General features: G+C 45.4%; 1 protein-coding gene and 7 non-coding genes across 8 annotated transcripts; 7 read left to right on the top strand and 1 right to left on the bottom strand.

Annotated features, from left to right (window-relative positions):
• Positions 1 to 385: 385 nt before the first annotated feature.
• On the bottom strand, positions 386 to 17,895 carry LOC125756169 (uncharacterized). Its single transcript, XM_037661101.2, has 5 exons — positions 17,656 to 17,895; positions 14,152 to 14,245; positions 11,997 to 12,149; positions 9,800 to 9,919; positions 386 to 787 (listed from the first exon to the last, which is right to left on the bottom strand). Exons 1-5 carry the CDS (start codon positions 17,796 to 17,798, stop codon positions 608 to 610), a joined length of 690 nt encoding a protein of 229 aa, XP_037517029.2. The 5' UTR covers positions 17,799 to 17,895; the 3' UTR covers positions 386 to 607.
• On the top strand, positions 6,144 to 6,216 carry Trnav-uac (transfer RNA valine (anticodon UAC)). The gene has a single exon. It is a non-coding gene; the product is annotated as a tRNA-Val (tRNA).
• Trnav-cac (transfer RNA valine (anticodon CAC)) lies at positions 6,380 to 6,452 on the top strand. Its single transcript has one exon. It is a non-coding gene; the product is annotated as a tRNA-Val (tRNA).
• Trnav-cac (transfer RNA valine (anticodon CAC)) lies at positions 6,627 to 6,699 on the top strand. Its single transcript has one exon. It is a non-coding gene; the product is annotated as a tRNA-Val (tRNA).
• Positions 6,874 to 6,946, top strand: Trnav-cac (transfer RNA valine (anticodon CAC)). Its single transcript has one exon. It is a non-coding gene; the product is annotated as a tRNA-Val (tRNA).
• On the top strand, positions 7,120 to 7,192 carry Trnav-cac (transfer RNA valine (anticodon CAC)). Its single transcript has one exon. It is a non-coding gene; the product is annotated as a tRNA-Val (tRNA).
• Positions 7,366 to 7,438, top strand: Trnav-cac (transfer RNA valine (anticodon CAC)). Its single transcript has one exon. It is a non-coding gene; the product is annotated as a tRNA-Val (tRNA).
• Positions 8,811 to 8,883, top strand: Trnav-cac (transfer RNA valine (anticodon CAC)). Its single transcript has one exon. It is a non-coding gene; the product is annotated as a tRNA-Val (tRNA).
• Positions 17,896 to 18,861: the final 966 nt, after the last annotated feature.

The raw sequence follows: 18,861 nt of genomic DNA, 5'->3' as shown, positions 1-18,861 counted from the left end.
CAGAGGGAGAAAACTTTTTCGCAGATTCAGTGCCCCGAGTCCTGCCCACCCGCTGAAGCGAAAAAATATATCGAACGTCAGGTTACGAGGCACGAAGAGCAGTGCCACGAATTAGAAAGACGGCCGGTGCCCTTAATCGTCTGGTTGAGATTAAAAGAAAGTCACATTGGGCAGCTAGGTATCGCAATGCGTTGAGCGGATAGCTGTAAGAGAAACGCCGTCCAGGACTGCAAAGGATCAGGCGGTGTGATGACATTACATAACTTGCGCACATTAGTTAGAGCCTGCTGACGCAAAGCAGGGCCTGTGCTGGATATGTCTAAGCAGCACATTGGTCCTGAGTAGGCTGATGTAACGACAACGATCATAAGTAGAATGCGCGCGTACCGTCAAAACGCCAGCGGTAAATAAGGGGCGCGTTTTATGCAAATCGAATCAGTGTAGCGGTCGCAATAACATATCTGTTCGCGTTGAATCGTTAAACCATCAGAAGAGACAATCAGACAAGCAAGGGTGAAATAAGCAACAATCGGCGAAAGAAACGCTCGACCGGCTGGCTCATCACGGAGCCGCCGTATATGGCTTTGCTCTCTAAGGAATGTCGCATTCAGAAATGTCCGTGGCGTAGGCGCAGCTGGAGCATGAGTTCCCGCTGCATTTCCAGAACGCCCACTTCTTTCTTCACGGCGTCGACCCTCGAGTAACGGCCGTCCTCGCAGTCGTCGGTGTCGTCGCATTGAACGTCGAACAGAGCGACACACATGCCGTGCGGGTCCAACTGGCGTATCTGCAAGGTTCAGGTCACTGAGCGTATATCATTGAACGTATCACTGAACGTACAACTCGCACATCTGCAAAGGTTCATATCACTGACCGTATCGCTGAGCGTACGACTGGTGTACCTGCAAGGTTATATCCCTGAGGCGCGACGGCGGCCTTTATATCTGTGCGAACGTGTATCTGTGTGTAGGGAGGGGGAGGGGGCATTCAGTCGCGTAATCTTCATCACCGCAATCATCATCAGCCGTCATGCGCCCACACGCAGAGAAAGCTGTGGTTTATTAAACATTTTGCGAACGAGTACTTGAATACAACTCATGTGTAATAGTTTCCAGTCGTTAAGCAAGCATGCCTCGCCAAAGGCAGCCTATGAATTCTATCAACATATTTACGAAAAGCGACGCGTTACTTGACTAACTTCAATTTAAGACCTTTTTTTTCATAATGAACGGTGAATTGATACTGTCCTTTCTAAACATGTATTTCCTTTGTTTCATTATCGTTAATATGCAGGTGCACGATATACAATATCACATTGTTCCGTTCTTCCTCATTCACAGGCTCCTTAGGCTACCTCAAGCATGGTTGTTAATGGCAACCAGATGTGTTAAGTAACCTAAATTTTGGTTATTGTTGTTCAGGTGTATCGTATGTCACTGCAACTAATTCTAGTACTTATCATCAGCATTGACCAGTGGATAAAGAAAATATATAAGCCTATACTTCAGATTCTATTTTCTTATGACTATGTGCGTTTGTTGACGCGCCACGCACCAAATAAAGTTTGTCTGCAGACCTACTCGGTTGATGGCGAAAAAAACAAAACAATTCCAAGCCTTTGACAATTCTCACATGCGCTGATATTCTCTTGTGCTATACGTCCAGCAGAAGACAAAATGGCCTTCGGATGATGTCGCAATGCTGTGACTGTTTGAGCGAGTGGTACTCGATACAAGAATACGCCGCCGCCGTAGCGCATACGCTTAGTGCGGTCGTACATTTTTATAAATCGCCTCGTACACAGCAGTTTCAACGATTTCAAGCTCGGCCAAATTGTGTACGGAAGGCAAATGCATCACAGCACAGTGTACCCGACGTTTAGTTGCGAGGTGTTAAACGAGGCTTGTCCCTTATCCACGGCGATGTGTACAGCGCAACGACGAACAAAGGGCGGAATAAAACAAAGGTGACAAGCGAGATAACAAAGCTTTGCTAGACGTCAGCGCTTGTTTCCGCTGTTCCTTTTCCGTCCTTTACCCTCCGCTGCGCTGCGTGCGTCATTACTATTTAGTTGCATTCTTCTCGTGTCGGTTTTCACATCTTATTTCCCTCGTGTATTAAACGTTCCATTGAAAGGTATTGTTACCTCTGCTGCATATAACAAACGTGCAGAATGTATTTTCTACAATTGCGTGTTTAACTCCGCAACCTAATATAACACGCGCGTGCACCCTTTCAACGCGTCGTATTTTTAACAATAGTGCAAGTTTTCCTTCTTTTTTTTCTTCTTTTTTGGGGGGGGGAGGGGGGGGAGGGGGGCGATTGGTTCTTTGGTGTTGCCATGTCGACGTCGGCAAGCTTCAGTACATGAAGGTCGCGTTAGTGCGGCACAGTAAAGCAGGCAGAGCACCGGATGCAGACTACCAAGCCGAGCAAAAAGCCTATAAGCCAATCAACGCGATATACTGATCCAAACTCCCAACCCATCTACCTTCTTTTGTCAATAATCCCCGGTGACATCTCTTCACAAAACGTCACGGTTCAGTGTGATTTCTTCGGCTTGAAAAAAGGTTAACTCCAACTTAACATAAAGATTACTAACAACAAAATGGCAAATACGTTTCGCCACTTATGCAGCCGGTGTCATCAGTATACATTGGCACAAAAGAAGAGTGGTTGAATACTGAAGATGTCAGCTGCGTAGGTGGCGAAAAGTCTGTACCATTTCGTTTTTAATAATTTGTATGCTAAGTCGAATAACCTCTTTTAAATAACGAATTCGCCCGTCTTTTGGAACATTGCTTGCTTTCCTCAACACAGGCTTTTCAAATGTACAGTTGGCGACGTTTTCAAAGGTAGGGGGTGGAGATAGCGGTATTTTGAGTGCGAAGCGCACACTATGTAAAATGAATGTCTATTTGCAGGCACTCGCTGATTGGACAGATCTACTGAGATTGTATACAGGCACGAATCGTCAGCGCCGGCTATGGAGGCCTGTCCAATCAGCGTGCCCTGAAATTCTTTAAAGATACAATCGCCCCCCCCCCCCCTACACCCCCTTTCAGCAGTAGCGCTTCGGGTAAAGAAAATAAACACCGTGGAACCTTGTTTTGCGCGTTGGCAGGGCTTTATCGTTCAACGGCCTCCGCTCGAGCAGACTTGCGCAAACTGAACATGGGATTCAGCGAAATCCAGATAATCCAAGGACAGTCACATTCTGCAAAGGTGACAGGCTGCTACGTACAGAACGAGTTCATAGATACACCTGCAAAGCACCAGGTTTTCCAAAATAGGCACTCATACATGCGCAAGGTGATTGCTGAAATCATTCGACTGGTTCCATTATATCATCGCTTGAAGGGGGCAGCCATCTTTGCTCGGGGGCTGCTGATTACGTGGAACGGACGACTACCCTAGCATCCAGCCTGTTCTTATCACATGATGGCCGCCAGTATTCGCTCCCCATCAGCTGAGACGTAACCATTCCGCAGTCCCTACGCTGGCCTCGCCGATAGATGACAACTGGGGTCAAGATTATGTAGGCTTGCTTTAAACCTGGGTGCGAGTGTAAAACTAATTACCACGGAAGCGAATATTAAAAAAAGCATTCTACCAAAGGACAACATTCCAACAAATGGGGGTAACGTTTTATTATAACGTTAACTTGCGCTACTAAGAAGAGGGTCCCGGTTTCGTTCCCCGCCCGGGGCGCATCTGTGTGCGTGCATTTAAGGTTCATAAAACACATTCACAAACATTGGATAGTCAGCATTAATCCACAGGCGTTCATTTCGACGTGCCTCATAATAAAGCAACGGTTTTGACACGTTATGTCATCGTCTAACATAGGTCGGCAAAAAATGTGGAGCTCACTCAGACTCACTCACGAAACATATCTTACCCTCAGGGCTCACTCGGACTCAGACTCACCAAACTTTTCCTCATCCGGACTCACTCAGACTCAGACTCACTATAATTTTTCTCAACCGGACTCACTCGGACTCAGACTCACCAAAATTTTATTCACTCGAACTCACTCAGACTCAGACTCACGGCTCGATCTGAGTCTGAGTGAGTCTGAGTGAGTCGACTCATGAGTCTGTTAGCATTTAATTATCCTTTTTCTACCATAATGTCAATGCTCTTTAACGCCAATATCTCGCATAATCGGTGCGCTACTTAGCACCTTTTGATCTCGTACCTTCATATACGAGTTATCTGAGTTTGCAGTTCAATAAGGACCTTTTTATTGAAAGTCATGACTCACGCGAGATATTTTTATCAATAACTTCCCGTGAAAAAATTTGCTGGGGGAGGTCAAGGCACCCCCCCCCCTCTCCCTCCTCAACTCACGCCTCTGATCAATAAATATTAAGCTGATGTATGAACGGTAGCGAGTTTAAGTATGCGGGAGTATACGGGAGTATAAACGTGAGCTGACATAGGGCTGATAGTAATGCTAAAGTTGAGTAGATAGGACCATAGGTCGGCAACAAAAGTTGGAGCTCACTCAGACTCACTCATGCAATATATTTTGCCCTTAGGGCTCACTCGGACTCAGACTCACCAAAATTTTCCTCAACCGGAATCACTCGGACTCAGACTCACCAAAATTTTTCCCAACCGAACTCACTCGGACTCAGACTCACAAAAACTTTACTCACCCGGACTCACTCAGACTCAGACTCACGTCTCGATATGAGTCTGAGTGAGTCTGAGTGAGTCGACTCATGAGTGAGTTTGCCGACCTATGTCGTCTAACGCTAATAAATTGCTATTGACGCATCGAGATAATTTTTTTCTGCTTCCAGTTTCGTCCCTGCTATCGCCAATAACGGAAAAATTCCTGGCGATACCAATTTATGTTGTTGTCTGTGTGTGTTCAAGAGCATCACTGAATCGATACTGAGTGAAGACAATTTTGCTGCCATAACGGCGGATAGCTAAATAGCCGACGTTATACTAGCCAGCATTAGACATAGTTTTATAAACGTTAACGAGAACTACGTATCAGCCCTAGGCGTGCGTGAGGGGGGAGAAGCGACCCCCCCCCCCCCCAAATCACCTAAGCAGGGCGCCAAGTCAACCCCATCTCTATTCTCACTCGAACCTGCTCCGTCGTCCCGACAGTGTCTAATATGCAGGGTTACCACTGGGAAAGCCGGCCAAAGGCAGGCCGTTGTGGGAAGCACGTCATTGCTTCGTTTTCATTTTTGCATCCATTGAAAAGCTTGTCTTTCCATCGCACCTTTCCAGGAGGCGGAGGGGGACGCTGCGGATAAATCTTGCCCCCCCCCCCCCCACACACACTCCCGATACAGAAAACTGCGCACTCCTATTCCTATGGCCAGTGCTAGAAAGCGGTGGTATTCGGCCCGAGATCGGGCTACAGGTGGCAGCACTGTCGCCGCGCTAGTGTGGATAGGGGCCGGCGGCGTGTATACAAATGTACATAGCGGCGCTTCGTTGTGGGCGGTTTGAGTTGATTGTCGACGAATAAAGCGCGTTGACTGCACGCCTCTGGTAATATGTAAGTTCTCCATTGCCAAATATGCGCACGAAGTGTCTTTTTGGGCTAGTTGCCTTGTTACGAAGCCCGCCGAACGGTATATTACTTGAAGTCGAGGCTTTGACGGAAGACCGTCTGGCCGGGAAGTAACATGATAGAATAAAAGCAGGACACCGACCATGAAATAACATACGGAAAAAGACGTTTCTATTATTTGTGAGAGAGCGCAACCTGCCAATGAACGGCATGCTCCTCGGCGACAGTCTGCGGTTTTGCACTTTGTGATATTTTTTGCTGTTTTATGTGAACGTGTTTAGCGTGTCTCCCGCCTGCTACGCAGTGCCCTTGCGCGACTGAACTAATTACGTATTTACTTTTTGCTTATCTGGCTATCAAACAGCACTTTGTGCATAGCTTGTGTCCTGCCTACTACTTGCATAGCTTGTGTCCTGCTGGTAATGTGCGAATAAACATGGCAAGCCCAGGATTGCGTTTACAAAACGAAGTTGGGGAGTGGGAGGTTTAAAGTAAGCTGCATTCTGCATCGATTCTGCGCCATGTATGCGCTGCGCTAGAGACCATTTTGTCGGCCGCTCAACTTGGCACGAGACCAAAACAGGCGGCGACCATCCTCGTTTCCGTGGTGTAGTGGTTATCACGTGCGCCTTACACGCGCAAGGTCCCCGGTTCGATCCCGGGCGGAAACATGTCGTTTTTTTTTCTCGCGCAGCCATTGTTTCCAACTTATTTCTTAAACATTTACGTTAGTAGTCATATTCAAAAGACACTGGCTTTGCTGTAAGCCTCTATAAATGCCCAAGAGATAGTCCCAAGCTCTGCAGCCTACTTAGAGCCAAGCTTCCCGAGCTGGTTTCCGTGGTGTAGTGGTTATCACGTGCGCCTCACTCGCGCAAGGTCCCCGGTTCGATCCCGGGCGGAAACATGCATTTTCTTTTTTTTCTCTCTCTCTCGCGCAGCCATTGTTTCCAACTTATTTCTTAAACATTTACGTTAGTAGTCATATTCAAAAGAAACTGGCTTTGCTGTAAGCCTCTATAAATGCCCAAGAGATAGTCCCAAGCTCTGCAGCCTACTTAGAGCCAAGCCTCGCGAGCTGGTTTCAGTGGTGTAGTGGTTATCACGTGCGCCTCACACGCGCAAGGTCCCCGGTTCGATCCCGGGCGGAAACATGCATTTTCTTTTTTTTCTCTCTCTCTCGCGCAGCCATTGTTTCCAACTTATTTCTTAAACATTTACGTTAGTAGTCATATTCAAAAGACACTGGCTTTGCTGTAAGCCTCTATAAATGCCCAAGAGATAGTCCCAAGCTCTGCAGCATACTTAGAGCCAAGCCTCGCGAGCTGGTTTCCGTGGTGTAGTGGTTATCACGTGCGCCTCACACGCGCAAGGTCCCCGGTTCGATCCCGGGCGGAAACATGCATTTTCTTTTTTTCTCTCTCTCTCGCGCAGCCATTGTTTCCAACTTATTTCTTAAACATTTACGTTAGTGGTCATATTCAAAAGACACTGGCTTTGCTGTAAGCCTCTATAAATGCCCAAGAGATAGTCCCAAGCTCTGCAGCATACTTAGAGCCAAGCCTCGCGAGCTGGTTTCCGTGGTGTAGTGGTTATCACGTGCGCCTCACACGCGCAAGGTCCCCGGTTCGATCCCGGGCGGAAACATGCATTTTCTTTTTTTCTCTCTCTCTCGCGCAGCCATTGTTTCCAACTTATTTCTTAAACATTTACGTTAGTAGTCATATTCAAAAGAAACTGGCTTTGCTGTAAGCCTCTATAAATGCCCAAGAGATAGTCCCAAGCTCTGCAGCATACTTAGAGCCAAGCCTCGCGAGCTGGTTTCCGTGGTGTAGTGGTTATCACGTGCGCCTCACACGCGCAAGGTCCCCGGTTCGATCCCGGGCGGAAACATGCATTTTCTTTTTTTCTCTCTCTCTCGCGCAGCCATTGTTTCCAACTTATTTCTTAAACATTTACGTTAGTGGTCATATTCAAAAGACACTGGCTTTGCTGTAAGCCTCTATAAATGCCCAAGAGATAGTCCCAAGCTCTGCAGCCTACTTAGAGCCAAGCCTCGCGAGCTGGCTTCCGTGGTGTAGTGGTTATCACTAGGGGTGTGCGAATATTCGAAAGTTTCGAATATTCGTCGAATATTACATTCGAAATATTCGTATTCGATTCGAAAATCGTGTATTCGAAAAGTTTCGAATATTCGATAACTTCGAATATTCGAAAAATTCGAATATGCGATTCGATTATCATGCATAAAATACCTCGTCTTCCACATTTATGCTGCGTTCGTATCACTAAAAACGTTGCCGAGAGGAGCGATAAACATCCTAAGTACACGTAGGCACGATATCTGCCTGCGACGAGCACCCCAATACGTATGATTTATTGCTGGTGCATCTCCGACGTGCGGCGCTGTTGGCGATCATGTACCCGTACATTTTGAATATTATGCGGCCGTAACGTGCCGCACTACCACTCGTTCACTATGCGGGACCACTTCTGAAGAAAGACAGTGACCCACGTGATTGGTGGCGGACTGTTCAGATACCCCAGTCTGGCAAAGCTTTGCCCCATGTCTGTTCCAAGCGAGCGTGCCTTTTCAGTGGCAGGGGGGGGGGGGTGTCTCCGTTAGAAGGGAGCGCCTGCTGCCTGATCATGTGGAGCAACTCATATTTCTTCATACCACCATCTAGTCATTACTTTCATTGTGTAGTGATATTTGATTGTGTTGTGATGTGCATTGTGCTAGCCTGGACATTGTGTTCTGGAGATAGCAGTGTATGTTTTGTTGCCAGTCAGGCTGTTAATATCTTTTTTTTTTTCAAATAGCTACATGTTAAATAAAATATTGTTACTGTGGAGGCATTTTTCCTTTGATATTCGATATTCGATTCGATATTCGAAGGTGGATATTCGTATTCGATTCGTATTCGAAAAATTTGATATTCGCACACCCCTAGTTATCACGTGCGCCTCACACGCGCAAGGTCTCCGGTTCGATCCCGGGCGGAAACATGCCTTTTTTTTTCTCTCGCGCGCAGCCATTGTTTCCAACTTATTTCTTAAACATTTACGTTAGTAGTCATATTCAAAAGAAACTGGCTTTGCTGTAAGCCTCTATAAATGCCCAAGAGATAGTCCCAAGCTCTGCAGCATACTTAGAGCCAAGCCTCGCGAGCTGGTTTCCGTGGTGTAAGAAAAGACAAAAGTTGTGCCTTATTGTTTGATGTACGTTTCTAATAACAGGCAATAAAGCAAAAAAAAAAAAAACGTTTCCGTGGTGTAGTGGTTATCACGTGCGCCTCACACGCGCAAGGTCCCCGGTTCGATCCCGGGCGGAAACAATTTTTTTTTTCATTTTTTAGTAACTATTTCTTTTTTAATTCCTACGAGTTTGCTAACTCTGTCATGGAATGGTTATAAACTGGCTTATTGGTTCCCCTAATCTATAGGCATGAATTCTGCTACACAGCAAATGTTCACCTAGATATTACACAAGCCAACTTTCACCTTATGCCTATAGCAAGTAGATATAAGCAAGAGAGAGTAAGACCCACAAATACCACACGCTTGAACTGTTGGTGCCCTCAATAAATGCTAATAACAATTAAGATAGATTTGCTACCGCAAAAAGCGCATGTAGTTTTCATCTCTCCTTTTCTTTATGTTATCTTTCTGTTGCTTCGACACGTGCCTAGAAAAAGGCCCTGCGTTCGAAGTAATAAATAAGTTGTGAGTTCAGCGCTGTGTGTGCGTGTGCCTTCTTGAGTGTTTCGTCTTTTTGCGCTGGTAATCTATCCTAATCATAAACCAACTCGCCCAAGCAGCTGTTTTGGACAACAACAGTACTAGTTAAGGAGGACAAGAAAAGGCAAGACCAACTCCGGTTCTTGATTATGAAGATTGGAGGTCGTCGCTGGATTTCGACGCCATGAAAACACCATTACTTTTATAGCAACTGATAATCTACATTAGACGATATTAGTCAACACTTACCAGCATACATTCAAACAGATAGCAATGCCAGTCAGCGTTTTTCACACCACTTACCGTTCATTGTTCACAAATCCCGAAGGGGGGAGGGGAAAGGGCGGGTGTGCGTTAAATTATTCCCTGGCATATCGCGCGAAGAAAGAAAGGGAAAGATTATTGGGGGAGGAGCGTGTTACAAAAACAAACAAATCAATAAACCAGGAGCAATCCTGCACAACAAAGCTTCTAGGTGCGAACACGTTAGTAATTTCTCGCAGAAGTTTTTACCTTATCCAGTAGAGTGGCGCTCGTGTCGTAGGCGTAGTATATGCTACCGTCCGCCGACACGATCGACACGCCGTCGGCTTTACTGGGCTCCGTGTCCATCTCGGAGATCCGGTCACATGACTGCGTTGTCAAAGAGTGATGCGAAAATTGGATGGAGTTTGGACAGGAAAGGTACGGCTCCAGCTATACGGGCTACGTTCACGCACATCACGTGGTCTTACACACCGATACGAAGAAGGCGGCATAGCACGAAAGAACTAACAGAAACGCGAAGCAAAAGGTTGTTCGGGCAGTAGTACATACCGGTCGCCGCACTCTGAAGAGCTAAAGAAGCTGCTCAAAGTGGTGATGGATGGACGGCAAGATGGATGACGCAACGAAGTAGTTGCAAGGTGCAACAGGCTCCAATATAGGACCGCGCACTGTTGGCATCAAGAGCGCTGCTAGTGCTGAGAGCTGCCAATTAGACGCGCGTCACGGCTAACGTTCGCGTGAAAAGTGGAGACGTATATATCACAACGCGTCATCGCCATCATAGAAGCTTGACAGCTATTACCTTTTTTGCCACTTGGGGGTGACAGAGCAAGCTGTTCGCTTTTTTTTTCCCGTACAAAATAGCGGTTCCTTTACCTACCCCTATAAATCAGGAAAGTTTATATAGCGACCTTGTATAGCGACATCTTGAATATGGCGAAATATATAAGCCGAGAGCATGTCATCTTGCATATCGCTAAATACATGCTCAACGAGCAGTGCTGCAGAAGAAAGTAAAATATTCCCTTTCGTTCGTCCTTGCGGTAGTTTTCGCATCACCCATGCATGCTGTTCTGCGTCGTTCGGTGAATGTCGAGGATCCTCGAATAACAACCTCGTATTTTGTTTTCAAATTGGTATAAGCATATGTATGTCAGCGTTACCCCCTTAGAAAACATCGGTATATAAGATTTCCCTCCTGCAAAAAAAAATTCTGCCCGTCGGTATGTATCTCAAGCGAGTCTTCATTCGTGCACTAAGCATTTCAATCCTTATAACGAAAGTCATGTCATTCACTATTAGGTCGGTTATGACGATGGTCAAAACAGAAGTTAAATGTAAAACTATGAAAATTACCTACACGAAGGAAAGTGACGCGTATACCTCTATTTTCTAAAACTGGTATAGCATCCACACCGTTAATGCCAAGAAGTGTGATTTTTAATATTATTTAAAGCGTGGTGGACCACATACACATTAGTAATGTACCAACCAGTGCAATTCAATGCGCTAATACAACGCAGCTTTTCTTTTTTTTTTTTTTTTGAATCAGAGGTGCTCATCTATGAGCCCATTCTAGGGCGCGAGAAAAGCTTTGTCGTTGTAGTAGCTGGATATAATTACAAAGATGAACTGTCAAAGATGCAAACATACATCACTGTATGTACACACAAAGTGTACGCGTTCGTTCCTCACATTTCGGCGCTTTTCTCTCGAATAGCGCTTGCCCGGAGAGATTTGCTCGGCGGCCAAAAATGAGAAGTCGATATATTTTTTCAAGTTGCAGTGGCGCAGCGTCCAATATACTTAATATACGTTTTAATCGAGAAGCCATGGTACCGTAGGAGTGCTTCTGGGAATTTTCAATGTCATTTGCCTTTTCATCGATTATTAGGTAACGATAAAGCCAATTGTAATGTAATTTCTTCGTATAGTATCCAGGGCGCAGGAAAAAACAAGCAGACGAAGAAAGTACCACACAACACATTTAATTTCATCATCCGTCATTGTTTCTGAGTTCTATATAGCCTAACATCCCATTTCAAATCCAATTGCCTAAAGTTCAAGCCGCTCGCGGGCACGCAGAAGCATGCATACAAGTATACATACACATAAAAGTAAAGAACATCGGTATATAAAACATAGTCCAGCCGCTAAGATTTGACCATAATTGAAATCCAAGTACGTTTATATAATCACAGGGTATACTCGGAATCGGTAATCTCAGGCTTAAGGGATGTTCATCCGGTGACTGAGCACAAGGTCAACAAAACGCAGCTATGAACCTCTCGGGCCAACACTCAATGGCCCCTAGAGGCGACCGTTTTCCTTTATACATTTACACACGTAGCCAATGACCCTACCATGCATGCTCCCGCTTTGTCTGCAATTTCCTTCCGGAAACTCATTAAGAAAGCACGGATTACGCAGGTCACGCACTCACCATTTCGTGGAAATTGAAGAACTCCCCGCGGGCTGGATCGAAAGGCGTACCCTCGAGGACCACGTAGTGCGCGATGCATAGCGTCAGCGTGTAGCACATCACGTTGTCGGGCTGCAGCTTGCGAGCCGCCTGCACTCTTTCGACCTCGTGTTTCTGCGCGGAGAATTGCGCTCGTCAAATCCTCGCTTAACACGAGTCATCTGAGTCATTTAGGCGTGTTAGCTGACGTTTTCTAGCCCATCGTGCATTTGTACGCAGTGAACTAAACATAAGACGCCCCGCGTTTTCGCGAAACATCGCTAAGTTCCTTTGCCGCTGATAGAGAAAGCTACGAGAAATAGTGATCTCGATCAAGAAAGAAAAATATTTATTAAAGTCGAAGCCCCCAAATATCCAATCCGTTCGAGTACAGATGAAACGGTTTCATGTTGAAGCGCATGTTCAGTATTTGCCGTGGCAGTTATGATCAAAATATTTGCTGCTTACGTGCCGCCAACTCCTTCCTAGCAAACGTCCTTGACTCCCGGTGCGCTGTTGTCGACCGTTCGCTATCGAGGAATATTCCGTTTTTACAAGCAATTATGGTTTCCGTTGCCGCGCCTGCCCGAATTGCAGGAGATATCTTTTTCAATGAACTCGATCGCTATGCGCCGTGGACGTACGAGAACATTATCGTGGTGGGAGTTGCGTCATTGATCATTCATCACGACTATTTGTAACACTCTAAGAAAACCGAAGAGTACGCGCGAGTCTTTTTTTGTGAATCCTGACTTGCCACGTATATGACTCTCTTTAAAGAGACACGTGAACTCTCTTTTGGGTCCCACAACTCTCTTAAGAGAGTATAATGACCTCCAAAGAGAGTCATACCCGTAGCAAGTCAGGACTCACAGAAAAGAGTTAAAGAACAGATTTTTTAAAAGAGTGTACTACCTATTGCTTCGCCTATATCAACGCTGCGCTGTTGCCCCAGTAAAGACTAAAACTGGGCACACTTGCTATCTCTTCGACTGATTTTCAATTTCCCTTGCATGTTTTTTCATCGTATTGAGCCCATTTGCTTCCGCTTCGGTCGCTTTTTCATTTGACTTGCATATTTTTTACCGCATACGAAAGGAAGGAGTACAGTGAGCGACTACGGTGAGCACAGCTTATTGAGGCGGCTGTACCCCCTTCGTTAATGTCACAGATAATTTGCGAAAGAAAAGCCAGGAAATACACGCAAGGGCCCGTATTATAAGAAGCTCGCTAGAATTGTTCGTGAGAGCTTAACCCTAGTTTTATGCATAGTGGTATATGTGAAAGGCAGCCAGCCATTTGCAGATTAGTCATTTTATTTCATTGTTAGTGTTTAACGTTCTAAAACCACCATATGATTATGAGAGACGCCGTAGTGGAGGGCTCCGGAAATTTTGACCACCTGGGTTTCGTTCACGTGCACCTGTTTGCAAATTAGTAGCCCTCAAACTTATGGAAAATTTTGTGAACTGGGCCCGAAAACATCCTTACACAAGAGTAGTTCTTTTATTCGTGGCGTCTGATTTACTATTAACGAAAAAAAAAAACGGGAGGGACTCTGTAAAAACCGTCAGTGATGCGATAACGCCATGTAATAACACAGCTAGTGGGAAGCATCCCCATATAAGGTTTAATTGTAGTTTTGCCCCCAACTTAAACACAAATATCTTGAAGTGCGAACCATCAACCTTGCAAGTGTTAAGAACAGCCACACTACACCGTATTTTTTTTTCATTGATCATCGATCCAATGATAATGATATCGTGTCACCTCAGTATATATTTACTAGCACCTGCACCGGTTGACATATAGTATGACAAATTTTGCCACCATCGTTTCCAAGCAAAACAGAGCAGTTTCGTCGCTGACAGTGTGGATATATACGTGCCACGGTGGTCTAGTAATTACGGTGCTCGAGTGCTGACTCGAAGGTCGCGGGATCGAATCCCGGCTGCGGCGGCCGCATTTCCGATGGAGGCGGAAATGCTTGAGGCTCGTGTACTTATATTTAGGTGCAGGTTAAAGAACCTATAAGGTTGTCGAAATTTTCGGAGCCCTCCGCTACGGCGTCCTTCATAATCATATCGTGGCTTTGGGACGTTATAGCCCAACAATTATATCAAATGTGCTTACTCACCACTTTATTAAAATGGTTGGGTGGTTCGGCCACGGTCGAGTTCCAGATGTCTAACGGTGCAACGTGCGTAATCAGGTTCGAGAACGACACGTATCTGGGAGAAAGAAATAATTGTAGTTAGCGAAGCATATGTGCGCCATTTCCCGTTGCATCAATACGTATACGCGGGCATACTCTACAGACCCGATAATCTCAGCAGAACCTATGGAATGTGAAATCCTTGAGATCCGTGTACTTAGATTTAGGTGCACGCATAGAACCTGAGGTTGTCGAAATTTCCGGGACCCTCCACTACCCCGCCTGTCATACTCATATCGTGGTTTTGGGACGTAAAACACCTACAATTATTAAATGTTATTATGAAAGCTTGTGAAATGGAAAATACGCTCCGGCGCATACATTTGTTTCTTTTACTACTCTACATCTCTCTGTAATGTCGTGTAATGAAGAAAAACATATTTTTAACTTTTATTTAAGGTCATCCTTAACAAGCACTTTCTGCGCAGAGAAAGACAATATACTATAGCGTTCAAACCAGAGATAGAAATGGTAGACTAATATCATCATGCTCACGAGAAACAGAATATTCTGGGCGCTACAGGAATTCCACAAATTGTTCTGAGATAGCTTTTTCTTTCCCCTGCATGTCGTAGAGTTGCAACGATCGTAAGCAATGATCGGTCTAGAGTGGGTTCACGTGTTCCACTCAACCCTTCGCTTAACGTTACTCTTCTTGGAGGAGGAGTGCTCTCTTTCAATCCGCCGTCATAAGTAAGTGTCCAGCCGAAAGCACAAGACTGCGTGTCCTTTTGAGTCACCCTTTAAATATCCTATTTAGTTATTAACAAGACAGAAGCCCAGAGGTATAGGGAGGCTTGAATCTATGAAAACTCGTTGAACAGGGAATGTCGCTGGAGCGAACGTTTCGACAAGTGGACTTGTCTTCGTCAAGGCTGCTGCCTCGACGAAGACAAGAAAACTTGTCGAAACGTTGGCTCAAGCGACACTCCATGCTCAATAATTCCCTATCATCATTTACGTACAGTTAGTAAGGCGAAAGCCTTAGATGCCTCGTCAAACGCGAAAATTGACTGTCGGCGTCCCTTGTCGACGGCGTCAGCATCCAGCAGTGTCGGCGCCAACACGAGTGATGCAAAAAATCATCGCCACGTGATGCTACACCACATGACGTCAGCGATCATGACGTCACATACGTCGTCAGATGTCAATTTGACGTCATCATGACGTCGCATAACGTGACGTCGTCATGACGTCATCACACGACATCGTCGCTTGGTGAAAGGTGGGCCGATCACCGAGGTAGTGCAAAACCAGGTGAGGTACAAAAATCATGCAGCAACTCCAATCCTGGAGCGAGTCCAAACATGTTAGGTGCAGAAAGCTTTCGGTGGGAGCGGGGGAGGATCAGTACATCTACTGAGAAGAAGAAGAAGAAGACGGCTTTCGCCTTCGAGTCGTCTTAGGACAAAGCGTAAGGCACCCTGTAAGTTTTTTTTTTTAAATTTTCAAACAACGGGCCGCAGAGAACAAGTTATCTTGCTCGCTTCATCTTATGCAACTATATTTTCGCAGCGTTTGTGCTTTTCGAATGAACACTCGCAGCACTCGTGTCAAGCGGGCAAGTTAAACGCGCTTACGGTGAGCAGACTTCGGTTAGAGTTCGTTTTACCAAATCGAAGTGACGCAAGCGTTCCGAGCACGCACGTAGCTGCGTCTCGGCACCTATGGACTTGCAACGCCGGAACTGTTAAAGAGGCCCTACACCCCAAATTACGCATGTCGTTCTTATCGGCCGTTTACTTGCTATGGGTTTTGATGAGTTCTGTGGCTCCAGTGAAATCGGCGTGAAGAAAGCGTTTGATATTTTAATTTGTTCCCGAAGTGGGTTACCGCGCTGGCTGCTGCATCGTACGTCCACAATTTCTGTTGCCGGAAGTGAGGTATCGCTCAGCCTATGATTGGTTGAAAATAGAGAATATATTGCGCACGCTTGCGATGTACTCACTGCGCCGAATTTACAAATTGTGAGGTGTTTAATACTTTTCTTAGATCTGCAAAAAAGACACCAATTTCTTGATCAGATTCAATTTTAGTGCAATTGTGACACCGGTATAGCGCTGTCGAATGGTCTACAGCGTGCGCGCGCGTTCCTCATTCCACTGCATTCCATCCGCGTTCCTGCATGGCCCTCGTCGCTGTCGTCTTCGTGTGGCATCGCTCTCTTCGTCCTCTTCTTCATCAACTGCTCGGCTCCCGAAACACGCGCGCCCCGCGCGCGCTCTCCCGCTGCGCCGATTTGTCTGGCGTGGAATGCAATAACTCGGATGGGCGAGAGAACGAGCACAGAGAGAGAGAGAGAAATAAATAGAGAGAGAGAGAAATGGAAGAAAGCGAAAAAAGTTAGAAAGACAGAGAAAGAAATCCACAAAGACAGAAATAGAAAGAAATAGACACAAGAGAGCAAGAAAGAGAGGAAGAGATAGAAACAAAGAAAGAGAGGCAAATAGTTAAAGAGAGAGAGATAGAGAGAGAGGGGGTAGAAAGAGATAAAAAGATGGGGAGAGCGAGAAAGAGAGAACGAAATATGTAGACAGAGAAAGAAAGAAACAGAAAGAAAGAGTGACAAAAAGTGATAAAAAGCAGAGAGAAAGTGAGGAAGAAAGCAAGAGAAAAATAAAGAGATACAAGGAAGGCCGCCCAGGTTCGCTGTTCCTTCAGGCTTGGCACCACTAGTGTCAAGCCGCCTTAATTTTTTTTTTTCGGTGAGAAGAAATAACTTTGTTTTTATTTGTACTTCAACATCAAAGAATCCCATTTCCGAATTATTTTTCTTCTTCATCCGCATCTTCGAAAAACGCGCTCGCAGTCTGACGCCATTTCTTTCTTTTTACAAGTGCGCTCTGTTTTCCCGCTCAGCCCCGCCTATACCCTAAAGTGTCACTCAGGGTTCCGAAGCGTGCTCCCCGTAGGTGCACTCAACTCGCCCGCTTAACACGGCTATCTTCACCTGCTTAACATTTAACAGCTGTATATGAGGCTGCTAATTTTTTAAAAATAAAATTTGCCCCTTTCACGCAAACACACGTGACCGCGTTTTTTTTTTTTTTTTGCCTCCGTAGTACTTGCCATCTCGCGGACAAAATCGAAGGTTCAAAGATCAGTTCAAGGATGATCTTCCCAAAAGTCACAAAAAGATGAAATCAAATTTCGTCCCAAAGATAAGCCTAAAGCGGAACAATTTCCCAGCCTCCATCGCCTTCATGACATAAGTTAATACCTTCAAGGCTATTGTTTCTGGTCATTTTATGTAATGCTGTTTCGTATATTAGTAACTTTTTTAATACGTAGACTTCACTGTTTTTTTATGTTCATGTAAGTTTGTAACTCAATTCCTGGCTGTGATTATGCGATTCGGAAAGTAAATAAATGAGACGGAACATCTCTCTTGAAATAATGTGGGACGCTAGTGTTTACAGGGCTCACTTGAGTGTTTCGGCGAGACTTTCAGCCGGTAAGTCGTCTTCGTAGGTGAAGCCGACGCTCAAAAGGTACTCGCCGCCAGAAACAAGCTCCTTGTTGAGGACCTGGACCGAAGACGAGATTCCACACTGTATCCTAGAGATCATTTACACGGGCAAATTCCTAAAGAAAACAACAACCACAACAACACCACCAATAACAACTAATATTTCAAGTAACCTTGCTTTAAAAACAGAACATTATTGTGAAACTGTAAACTTAAAACAGAGCAAGAAAACAAAAGGTTCCGCAATCTCACGGAAGTTCTTGCCTCGAAACGAGTCCCGTACCAAGACCTAGTACAAGTAGATAACCAATTGTATAAAAAGTTTATGTTATCTTCGTAGATGTAAGAAACATCAAATGACAGTGCACTTACACAAAACAATAAAAACTAAGAGGAATAATTCAGAGATGTGTGCGAACAGCCGCACGAAAAGGACATACACGCTCAGAAGGAAGCTAATCATGTTAACAACATAACTTACCAGCTAACAACAATAACAATGACTACATTCAAGCTAGTTGCATCAATAAAATATACTTACAATAGCTGTTAAATTTGTCTAGAATACATTGCTCGATCCTGAATTTGAAATTTCTTTTATTGCGATAGTAATTATATGGACCCTCTCGGCTGCTTTCTGCCGTTGCCGTCATGTCCCGGACATGTATGTGTGTGTATGTAGGAATAAAAGTAACAATGATAATAAGTCACACGAAAAAAATTCCGAATCGCGCCATCAGTATTCAAACCTGCCACCCCTCGCTCCGTAGCGCGCCACGTTTGACAACTCGGCCGCGCGCCATCCTTTCTTTGGAGTACTAGAAGCCGGGCACCGGAAGATTGTGTGCTCGTTATGGAGGCGGTGGTGTTTCATAACCCCGCGGCATCCTCTGCGAATTATATCTCGCAACAGAAGACGACAGGCTGCCTGAGAGTCCGTGACGATGGTACTGTCATGTCCTCTACATTCAGCCGTATTTATGGCCAGCGCGATCTAGCCCTGGTTTCCGTCTCCGTCACTGAGGACTCTCTGAAGGACAGCGCATTCACTGCTTCGCTATGTTTGTTAAGCACCACCGCGACAAAGTATTGGTGGTCATGACGTTTCTTCTGAGGATTTGTTAGCCTGTAGGGAGAGAAATGAGATGGCGGACGCCGCGGCT

Source organism: Rhipicephalus sanguineus, chromosome 5 (assembly GCF_013339695.2).
Source record: "Rhipicephalus sanguineus isolate Rsan-2018 chromosome 5, BIME_Rsan_1.4, whole genome shotgun sequence".
Classification (NCBI taxonomy): domain Eukaryota; kingdom Metazoa; phylum Arthropoda; class Arachnida; order Ixodida; family Ixodidae; genus Rhipicephalus; species Rhipicephalus sanguineus.
This window is presented reverse-complemented; position numbering and strand designations above follow the sequence as displayed.